This window comes from Gorilla gorilla, chromosome 12, assembly GCF_029281585.2.
Source record: "Gorilla gorilla gorilla isolate KB3781 chromosome 12, NHGRI_mGorGor1-v2.1_pri, whole genome shotgun sequence".
Classification (NCBI taxonomy): Eukaryota; Metazoa; Chordata; class Mammalia; order Primates; family Hominidae; genus Gorilla; species Gorilla gorilla.
Window position 1 is genome coordinate 78,895,602 of NC_073236.2, and position 12,092 is coordinate 78,907,693.

General features: G+C 37.7%; 1 protein-coding gene across 2 annotated transcripts in view; it reads right to left on the reverse strand.

The window, feature by feature from the left end:
• Positions 1–12,092, reverse strand: part of REL (REL proto-oncogene, NF-kB subunit) — a 44,388-nt gene that overhangs the window by 24,849 nt on the left and 7,447 nt on the right. For both annotated transcript variants that reach the window (XM_004029282.5, XM_055377950.2), the window contains exons 2-3: positions 9,146–9,288; positions 6,420–6,568 (exon numbers count right to left, since the gene is read on the reverse strand). In XM_004029282.5, coding sequence (XP_004029331.2) covers positions 6,420–6,568; positions 9,146–9,288 — 292 coding nt within the window. The remainder of the gene's footprint in view (positions 1–6,419; positions 6,569–9,145; positions 9,289–12,092) is intronic.

Sequence of the window (12,092 nt, forward strand, 5' to 3'; positions counted from 1 at the left end):
AAACACAAGGAATATTGCAAAAATCAAACATATAGCAATACTGAAGTTATCATGCTGTCAGTTGTACATACCAAAGCATGAATGTGCTTCCAATTGCTCTGATAAAGATGAGAGAGTAAGAAGTGGGATTATATGGCTGGGCGCATGGCTTGTGCCTGTAATCCCAGCACTTTGGGAGGCCAAGGCAGGTGGATCACCTGAGGTCGGGAGTTTGAGACCAGCCTGATCAACATGGAGAAACCCCGTCTCTACTAAAAATACAAAATTAGCCAGGCATAGTGGCGCATGCTTGTAATCTCAGCTACTCGGGAGGCTGAGGCAGGAGAATCGCTTGAGCCTGGGAGGCAGAGGTTGTGGTAAGCCGAGATCACGCCATTGCGCTCCAGCCTGGGCAACAAAAGCGAAACTCTGCCTCAAGAAAAAAAAAGAAGTGGGGTTGTACTTCTAAGAACTGTTAAAAGAAAAATAATATATACTATATCATTTTAACATACAGTGTTTTACAATTACTAATATGCCTATGTCAAACATACCAAAATATAGATTAACAGTAAAGCAATATTAAATGGTAAAATTTGCCTCCCAAACAAATTCAGAATCAAATCAATAAAGTCTGTATGTTTGATAATGTAAAGCAAAAGCTGTAAAGAGATGTTCACAGGTTGAAGCCCACAGGTATGTTTTGCTAGGCTCACAAAAGTGTTGCCTATATTTTTAAAAATCTGCACAGGTTATCTACATTTAGAAATCAGGTAATTGCATATGAACATCTGGATTTCCGGCTTCTCTTGTACATTTTAAAGACCTGGCAATACTAGGTTGGCACAGAAACAACAGGCTAGGGACTGAGCCCCATTTATTCAGGGCTCTTCAGTTTGCTACAGTGCGTGTTAGTCCTCCTACACTTGATCCACACCACTCATTTATGCTGCTTGCCTAGCTCCACAGAGATTTGCTTTTTGAGCCCTGAATTCACTGTTATTAGCAGTAGAATATGTTTTGTGCCACATTATATAAAGTTATAGCCATTCATCATAAAAATTACTAAAATGTTTTTGTATTAGAAAGAAGTTTAATACTAACAAAATTTAACAAGTTTCAAAATGTCATTTATGAAAAACTTCCCAATAGCTACAAATACTACTAATTTGCATATGTGTAGCATAGATGATGGTGGGGGGAACTCCCCCACCACCACCAGTCATACTTGTTCCCACATGGAAAAACCATGACATCAGTAAAATTGGGTGGGCGTGAATAAGGAAGCAAAACTCAATTATAATAACATCACTATTGTTCAAACTTCACATGGCACTTGCAACCGGAGGCTACTTTGCCTGCCTGTCTCCGTACTCATGCTGTCTTATGCTCATGCTCTTCACATCTACAATTTTGCTAGCATCTAAAATATCTTTCACATTTCCTTCCTCTGCCTCCAATAACTACAAAAATAAATCTTAAAAAACATTTTTTTTTGAGACGATCTCACTCTGCCACCCAGGCTGGAGTGCAGTGGCACCATACCGGCTCACTGCAACCTCTGCCTCCCAGGCTCGGGTGATCCTCCCACCTCAGCCTCCTGAGTAGCTGGACTACAGGTACATGACACCCTACCTGGCTAATTTTTGTATTTTTGTAGAGCCAGGGTTTCACCAGGTTGCCCAGGCTGGTCTCAAGCTCCTGGACTCAAGCAATCCGCCTGCCTCAGCCTCCCAAAGTGGTCGGATTATAGGCATGAGCCACTATGCTTGGTCAGCTAAATCTTGACTTCTTAATCCTTTCTTGAAATCTTGCAACTATAATCCTCTTCCTCAAAAGTATTCCACTTCTTTGAAAGATTCTTGGTTTGATTCTTTTTCTTTGGTAAAAGATTTTATAGAATTCTTCATATTAATACATTTATATTACTTCATTTTGTTTCATCTGAATAATCTCATATTTGACTGCTATTCACGGAATATTAGGGGTGGTGGTAATTTTTGAAATTCTGAAATGAAGGATCAAGAGATTGTTTGAATCAATTATTCATTCATTCATTCACAGACATTCAACAAGCTTTGGGGTTCGTACTATATACCAAAAACTCTGCAAAGTAATGGGGATATACAATCCCTTTCCTCAAGAAGCCTACAGTCTAGTGGAAAGATTGGCAAACTGTAACTCATGGACCAAATCCAACATCTTGTCTGTCTTTGCAAATAAAGTTTTATTGGAACACGCCAAACTGATGTTTACATATTATCTATGGCTGCTTTCATGCTACAACAGCAGAGCTGAGCAACAGAGACCATACAGCTTGCAAAACCCCAAACATTTACTATCTAGTACTTTACAGAAAAAGTCTGGTAGTCTCTGGTCAAGTAGATATACATTAAATAATCACACATACACAAATGCTAAACTGCAATCATAACAAGTTTTATGAAGGAGGTATACATGATGTTATGGGAGCCTATGCTGGAACAGAAGAAAGACACTTCCAGGCAAAAGGAACAGGCCACACAAAGACCCCTAGAAAAGAGCAGTGGAAACAGAGGAAACTAAAGGAAGGCATTGTGAGTGGAGTATAAAAACTAAGGAAAGCAGAGTTTAATAGAAGGCTAGAAATAAAGGTGGGTCATGTGGGCCTTATAGGCTATATAGAAGGAATGCTGTCTTTATTCCAAGAGCCAAATAAACCCATTAAAATGTTTTAAGCAAGGGAAAGACAATTTCATTTGTATTTTAAAAGATCACACTGGCTAAAGTGAGGAAAGATAGAGGGTTTGGAAAAGGTACAAAATGGTTGATGCAAGACCAGTCAGGAGGTTATTCCAGCAGCCCCAGTTTAGGCTATAGTGGTAGTATGACGGTGATGAATTTCACTGAGTGAAGTGGATAGATTCAAAACCAGTTGAGAAGGTAACTGTTAGTAGATTCAATGTGTACACCTGGATGAGGAATGCCAGAGATGACACCTATAGGTCTTTTATCGCAATCACTAACATACGGCACATTGGAAGAAGACCAATTATGAGGGGAAAGAGATATGATCACAGTAAAATCACGTTTGCAGAATATTCTATTTGAAGTGCTTTTTTTTTTTTTTTTTTAAAAGAGATACAATCTTGCTCTGTTGCCCAGGCTGGACTCGAACTCCTGGGCTCAAGCAATCCTCGTGCTTTGGCCTCCTGAGTAGCTGTAACTACAGGCATGGGCCACTGTGCCCGGCTACTTAAGGTACTTTTGAGACATTTAAGGGAATACGTTCAGAAGGCAATCAGACTTACTACCATTCCCCACCAGAAGGAACCAAGAATCTCTGGAAAAAGCTGATGACTTCAGGGCTGGGGCAAGCAAAGCACAAGTTGGCCAGGCATGGTGGCTCATGCCTGTAATCTCAGCATTTTGGGAGGCTGAGGCAGGAGGATCACCTGAGGTCACGAGTTTGAGACAAGCCTGGCCAACATGATGAAACCCCGTATCTACTAAAAATACAAAAATTACCTGGGTGTGGTAGTGCACGCCTGTAATTCCAGCTACTTGGGAGGCCAAGGCACAAAAATTGCATGAACTTGGGAGGGGAAGGTTGCAGTGAGGTGAGATCGCACCACCGCACTCCAGCCTGGGCAACAGAGCGAGGCTCTGTCTCAAAAAAAAAAAAAAAAAAAAAAAAGAAAAAAAAAAGAAAAAAGAAAAGCACAAGTCTTGAACATTTCGTTTTGTCAGAAAGTAAAAAAGTGCTCAAAGAAAGAAGACGGCATATCAAAAAAACACAGGAGACAGTTTGAAGAGGCTTGCATTAGTCAAATCTGGGTCAATTTGAAAATCAAAAGAATAACAGAATAACTATAATATATTAAATATAAGAATGCATGAGTTTATGGTGATACTTTTTAAATGGAGAAAGAGAGGAAGGGAAAGTTCTTCTTTATAATAGAATGCCAAGATAATATCGCCAATAATGTAAAAAACTGAAGGGATATTTTCAGAGTTATACTGCATCACTTCTATAGATTTCTTGCCCAAAATGTTTCATGTTAACATGAAAATATTATTCATGTTATTCATGTTAAATATAATGCTACCTATAGTGTGTAATCCTTAATGGGATCCTGAATTGGGGAGAGAGTTGGAACAGCCATAAAGAGCATTATTAGGACAATAAGTGAGGTGGTCCAAAAATTTAACTGCCTGTAACTAAGAAAGAACAGCCAGAAAAGCAGGAAGTAAAATGGAAGTTTGTTTTCACAGAAAGCAAGGAATAAAAATGTTTCAAGTAAGGAGTGATCACAGTGTAAAATGTTGTTGGGAGGTCAAGTAATATAGACAAATATTTGCCAAGTGTGTATAATACTAGATATTTTGTTTTGTGTTATTATTGTAAGAGGAGCATTTAAAGTATTTTTTTTCTAAACGGTTATTACTAATATATGTGGAGACTATTAATCTCTTTTCTATTGCCATTAGTTCATTTTTCCCCAAAAGCCAATACATGTTCATTACAAAAATGAATTATAAAATATAAGTTAAAAGAAAACCATAAAACCCTACAATCTTACCCACCCAGACAACTACTATTAATACCTTAGTATTAACATATACACATCATGTATATGTATAAATTTATCTTAAACAAAAATAAAATTATTCTTTACATATTGTTTTAAAACCTATTTATCTGGCCAGGTGCCGTGGCTCACGCTTGTAATCCCAGCACTTTGGGAGGCTGAGGCACGTGGATCACCTGAGGTCAGGAATTCGAGACCAGCCCAGCCAACATGGTGAAACTCTGTCTCTAATGGTTTAAATACCAAAAAATTAGCTGGGCATGGTAGCACATGGCTGTAATATCAGCTAACATGGGAGGCTGAGGCAGGAGAATCGCTTGAACCAGGGAGGTGGAGGTTGCAGTGAGCCGAAATCACACCACTTCACTGCAGCCTGGGCAACAAAGCAAGACTGTCTCAAAAAGAAAAAAAAAAAAAAACAACAGAAAACCTATTTATCTAATATATTGTGACTATATTTACATACCAATAGACATATTGGCAATATGATTTTTAAGGCTGTACAGGAGTACATTGCATGAATGTATCAGTTTATTTAATTAATCCCCTTTGCTTACTATTTGGATTGCTTCTAGCTTTTTGCCATTACAAAGAGAACTGCAACGAACAGCATTAGAGCGTAATGTCTGAACACACTTAATTATTTTCTGAGGCTAACTCCTAGAAGTGGAACAGCTGGCTCAAGACGCATTAATATTTTTCAGGCTTTTGCCATGTAGTTAAATTGCCTACCAGACGTCTTTATTAATTTACATTCTAACATGATGAATGGGCCCATCTTCTGGTAGCCTCACTATCATGAAGTATTACATGATTATTTTTATCTTAGAACTATTGTTGTATGTTAATTCTATAACCTGCCACTTTCTAAATAATAACTCTAAAGTTTTCCAGTTGATTTTTCTCACATCCAGGCATTTTTATGTTAACTGTAAATGGGCGTGGCACAGCAGCTCACGCCTGTAATCCCAAGCACTTTGGGAGGCCAAGGTGGACAGACTGCTTGAGTCCAGGAGTTCAAGACCACCCTCGGCAACAAGCAAAACCCCATCTCTACAAAAAATACAAAAATTAGCCGGGCATGGTGGTACATGCCTGCAGTCCCAGCTACTCAGGAGGCTGAGGCTGAAGATCACTTGAGTCTGGAGGTGAAGGTTGCAATGGGCCGAGATCATGCCACTGCACTCCAGCCTGGGTAACAGAGCAAGACCTTGTCTCAAAATAATAATAATAATAATAAGTTAACTATAAATGAAAAGACAGAGGCTGGGCACGGTGTCTCACACCTGTAATCCCAGCACTTTGGGAGGCCGAGGCAGGCAGATCACCTGAGGTCGGGAGTTCCAGACCTGCCTGACCAACATGGAGAAACCCCATCTCTACTAAAAATACAAAAAAATTAGCCAGGCGTGGTGGTGCATGCCTGTAATCCCAGCTACTCGGGAGGCTGAGGCAGAAGAATCGCTTGAACCCAGGAGGTGGAGGTTGCAGTGAGCTGAGATTGCGCCATTGCACTTTAGCCTAGGCAACAAGGGCAAAACTCCATCTCAAAAAAAAAAAAAAAAAAGACAGAGTGAAAAATTATTTCAAAAACTGTCCACCCCAAGAAAGGAAATCACAGTATACAATAAGTTTACGTTTACTTTTAATAACAATAAAAATGTCTTCCTGCTATCATAAGATCTGTCTACTAATGAAGAATGAAAGGGTAGTTCTAATGCAAATAGTAAAAATGTAAGTGTAAAATATAGTAAATAGAAGTAGAATGAGAAAATTATTCTGCTAAAAAGTAACAGATTGTCATGGAGAAGAAACAGAACATCCTATGTCTTATCTTATTTCTGAAGATGTCTGTAACTGTGTACTTACAACAAAGGTCTGCGTTCTTGTCCAAATTCCGCTTCATAGTAGCCGTCTCTGCAGTCTTTTCCAACTAAATCATGAGGATGAGGTTTATATGGGTCATTCTTTGTTACTAATGTAATTCTCACTTTTCCTTTTCCATAATAGTTCATAATCTGAAAAAAGGGGGAAATTAAATACATGATCCAAATAGATTGCATTATAAACTGATCTACTAAATGAGAATTCAATTTACATTAATTATAATGTAATTGGCACTAGATAAATAAAATCCAACTGACGAACAACTGCAGTTTAGATGAAACTTTCCAGAGAATACCAGTACAGAAGAACTTACCTCTCAGTTTCTTGACATATTTTCTGCCCTAATTTCAATTGGTCATATCATTTGACTGGGCTTATTTTCCTTTCAAAACAAGTAAAACTCTACCCAAATTTTATCCATAGAACATGAGAAAACAGATGTTAAGTCACTAAATGCCCAGCTCTTTAACGTACTGTCATACCATAAACATTCCTTGAAAATATATTTAAGCCATATTGGAAAGGACAGCACATAAATATGATCATTTTACTTAATATGTGACATTTCACTTCACAAAAATATTTGTTCAGTAAGCATACCCCAAGTGTTTACTCTAGAATAGGCAATAAATCAAATTGAGTTGAACAACATCAAATTTCACATAGAAAGTATAGCTAGAACACAGAGTAAAAAGGAGAGTTTAACATGGAAGAGGAAGGAGGACAGGAATTAATGCTTAGTTTGAAAGCTAGTAAAGTTGCAAGAACAAAGCAGGGACTATAAAAACCAGCATACCACAAAGGAGCAAGGTAAAGTAAGAATGGGTAGCTTACGAGGTAGAGGGCACTAAAATCCATAATTTTGAATTTAAATAGAATTTGAAAGTAACCAAGAAGTATTACATTTCTTTCTGTATGAAAGAGAAGGTAATTGCTCAAGACTATAAGTAAGCAAATACAAAACTCAAGCTGTAAAGTGTTTAGGACCTACTGGAATGGTAAAAATACATATCTTAGAAATAGAGATGTATAGGATAAGATGAATTATGAAGAAAAGTTTAAAAATGACTCAAAAAACTGGACAAATAGTATTTCCTTATTTCCTTTTTATTAGCATCTCATCCATTTTAACATTTAAAAGACTTAGATAACCCAAATCCGTATTACTGCCAAAAATGTGATAAAAATAGAAATCTGGAATTCAATATATATAATTTTGCCATTGGTTTATTCTATAATTCAGCAATTCCCTTTAAGTTAATCAACAGAATAGATTTTGTAAATAATCTAGTTATAAAACAGTGAATTAAGATCTGTTGATAAAAGTAACACTTTTCAAAACAAAAAAACAAAAACAAAAAGCAACACTTTTCAAAATCTACTTTGCCAATAAAGTTTTTAATTGGCATTTAAAGGATAAACCCTTCACTGAAAGTCAAAGAAAAATAGTTTACAAATAGAAAGTAGAAATTTAGTACATTGGGCTGGGCATGTTGGCTCACACCTGTAATCTCAGCACTTTGGGAGACCAAGGCAGGCGGATCACAAGGTCAGGAGATTGAGACCATCCTGGCTAACATGGTGAAACCCTGTCTCTACTAAAAATACAAAAATTAGCTGGGCGTGGTGGGGGGCGCCTGTAGTCCCAGCTACTCGGGAGGCTGAGACAGGAGAACTGCTTGAACCTGGGAGGTGGAGCTTGCAGTGAGCCGAGATCACACCACTGCCCTCCAGCCTGGGCAACAGAGTGAGACTCCGTCTCAAAAAAATAAAAAATAAAAAAATAAATAAATTTAGTATATCTTGGCTGGACGCAGTGGCTCACGCCTATAATCCCAGTGCTTTGGGAGGCCGAGACGGGTGGATCACCTGAGGTCAAGAGTTGGAGACCAGCCTGGCCAACATGGTGAAACCCCGTCTCTACTAAAAAATACAAAAATCAGCTGGGCGTGGTGGTGGGCATCTGTAATCCCAGCTACTCGGTAGGCTGAGGCAGGAGAATCACTTGAACCCAGGAGGTGGAGGTTGCAGTGAGCTGAGATCATGACATTGCACTCCAGCCTGGGCGACAAGTGTGAAACTCCGTCTCAAAAATAAATAAATAAATAAATTTAGTACATCTTATAACTATTAGTATGTTTACCAAAGTCATTTTTGGTCAAAAGCTTTTTAAAATTTATGCTAATGTGAAAAAACTGTATTTATAAAGTGGTATTTCAAATCAGTCAATGACCCAGAGAATCAGAGACAAGGAATAAAGTTAAGAAAAAGGAGAAAAAAATGTTCTAGCCCTAAGACTAGCCAAGAAGAATTATGATTGGGTTCTCAAATCCATGTTTAATCTACAGAATAATATCACTCACCTCTGCAGAGAATGGGTTTTCCTTATTATCTTTGTGTTCCATGAAAAAGAACATGATCCAAAAGCTGCCAGTGTACTCTCAACATTGAGTCGCTCTACTTAGGTTAATACACAAGCACCATAGAACTATCTGCAGTGGGGAAGACTCCATTTTATATTTAAGAAATGTCCTTAGACATCTATCTAATAGATGTCTTTTTGACGGATCCGTTTAAAAAAAAAAGGAAAAAAGAAAAAGATAAACCTGTGGAGATGACTGTGAAGAAACTGGCCCTTTAAAATAATTGCTATAGCTAATATATGAAGCAACTAATAGTGAGATAGACACAGAAGAAGGGTCTATTACCTGGATAGAAGGGTATGTTCGGTTGTTGTCTGTGCTGTGCTCCCCTGGAATGCTGCCTGCTGATCGCCCTTCACATTTGTATCTAAAACGCATTCCCCTCTGCCTGGGTTGTTCAATTATCTCTACATATGGGTTATACGCACCTGAAAAGTTTTTAAAAAGGAGGAGGTCAGTGAGATTAATATAGCAATTAATAATGGATTTTAACACTTCTGTTTTTTTCATAACAGCAGACTAAAACAAAGATTTTTTTCCTCCTAACATTAAATAACAAGGCCAAAATGTTATCTTGGAGATTGGCTGGAAGAGGCACCTTTTTTTCCCATTCAAATTGAGTCCCTAAGTAGTGTCGAAACAAGTCATTCAAACCATATTGACTGGTTAGCACTTTATAGCTTAATATCTATAGCTAACGTCAATATGAAGTTCTGAGATAACCACTTCAGAGATATCTGCCTCCCACGTGAGACCTAGCAGAAGGGTTTCCCCCAAGATTCCCCAAGAAGGGTAAAGAAGGCAGTATTCAGAAGTAAAATATCACACTCCTAAAGTGAGTTAAATATATTTAACTGCTTGATTTTACATCATATTCATAATACTGAATGAAAAGACCATTCACTGAAAATGAAAATGCATTTAAATCCTTGCAGAAGCATATGTAAGTTTTTTATATCTCCATTCAAATATTAAAGGACTTACACACAGTATATCAAAACAAGCCCCAGGAGGGACTTTAGGCTCAAAGAATGCGCAATCAGTCCCATGCAAACCTTTTCTAAAGACATAATAGAGAAAAAAAAGTATTCACTTTCTATAATAACTAAAATTCAAAATATGCATCTGCAGAATGAACTGCTGCTACATATAATAACATGGACGACTCTCAAAATGATTATGCTGAGTGAAAGAAGTTAGACCAGAAGAGCACATACTGCATGATTCCATTTATATGAAACCCTAGGATATGTAAAGTAATATACAATGAACGATAGCAGACCACTGGTTGCCTAAGAACAGGGATATATGGTGGATAGGAAAGGCGGGGGGACATTATCTTGTGATGATGATTCCAAGGTTGTATACATATGTCAAAACTTATGAAATTGCATACTTTAAAAGTACAGTTTGTTGTACATAAATTATATGTCAATAAAGCTATTTAAAATGTATGCAACTTTACTTTTATTATCCAAATTGTGGGGGAAAAGGTAAATAGACACTCAACTGTACTTGCAAGTAGGGGAGTTAATAGGGGTGTGAAGATGTTTCCATTAAAAAATAATAATAATGTGTCCCTTAATCACTTTAGTGCTGACTAAGGCTTATCCTGTTAGAATGCAAGCAATCCTGAGAAATGGTAACACAGTGGGCCTTATCAGAACAGTATGGAGAAGAGGCCTTTAGAATCCTACCCCAGCTACTTCCTAACAGTAAGACCAAGGAAATGTTATTAAAATTAAAAATCTCTTAGTTTCCTCCTCTGTAAAATAGGAATAATCATAATAGCACCTACCTCATTGGGTTGTTGTGAAGATGACAGATTATATGTGCTAAATTCTTATGAAGTGTCATATATACATATACACTCAATAAATGGTGTCTACGTGAAAAAATGCTCATCATCACTGGCCATCAGAGAAACGCAAATCAAAACCACAATGAGATACCATCTTACACCAGTTAGAATGGCTATCATTAAAAAGTCAGGAAACAACAGGTGCTGGAGAGGATGTGAAGAAATAGGAACACTTTTACACAGTTGGTGGGACTGTAAGCTAGTTCAACCATTGTGGAAGTCAGTGTGGCGATTCCTCAGGGATCTAGAACTAGAAATACCATTTTACCCAGACATCCCATTACGGGGCATATACCCAAAAGATTATAAATCATGCTGCTATAAAGACACATGCACACGTATGTTTATTGCGGCACTCTTCACAATAGCAAAGACTTGGAACCAACCCAAATGTCCAACAATGATAGACTGGATTAAGAAAATGTGGCACATATACACCATGGAATACTATGCAGTCATAAAAAAGGATAAGCTCATGTCCTTTGTAGGGACATAGATGAAGCTGGAAACCATCATTCTCAGCAAACTATCGCAAGGACAAAAAACCAAACACCGCATGTTCTCACTCATAGGTGGGAATTGAACAATGAGAACACATGGACACAGGAAGGGGAACATCACACACCGGGGCCTGTTGTGGGGTGGGGGAAGGGGGGACGGAAAGCATTAGGAGATATACCTAATGTTAAATGACAAGTTAATGGGTGCAGCACACCAACATGGCACATGTATACATATGTAACAAAGCCACACGATGTGTACATGTACCCTAAAACTTAAAGTATAAAAAAATAAAAAATAAAAAAAAATGGTGTCTATTATTTCAGATGCTTTCTTAAAAACAATGATTTAGTGATACTATGGTGGTATCCCAACTGTCACTCTAAAGGACCTTATAGAAGAGCAAGGCAAACAACATATATTATTAGACTACAGAAGGAAGGAAAGCACTAACAAAATTCTGCGGAAATAAGAGTGAAAGAGTCAGGAATGCCCAACTGTGTCAGTGGAAAAAGAGCGGTTAATGAAGCAAAAGAGCGGAGGAAATGAAGAGGAAAAAGGTAGGTATTCTAGGGAAAAGGGAACAGTGTGTCCACAGAGGAGGGTTTATTCAAGAATCACCAATGTAAATGGAATACACTTTCTCTCTTAAAAAGAGAACTAAAAGTCAGAGCACATTTGGCAATGTGGATTTCATTTTATGTGTGATGAAATCAATGAATATTTTGATGCAGGCAAATCACATGATCAGATTTGCATTTTAGAGTAAAACTTTTAGTCACAGTGAACAGATAGAAAAAAGAAAGCAACGTCATCAGTTTAGAGACCACTATAATAATGTGGGCAATGATGAGGGTATGTCTGATATAT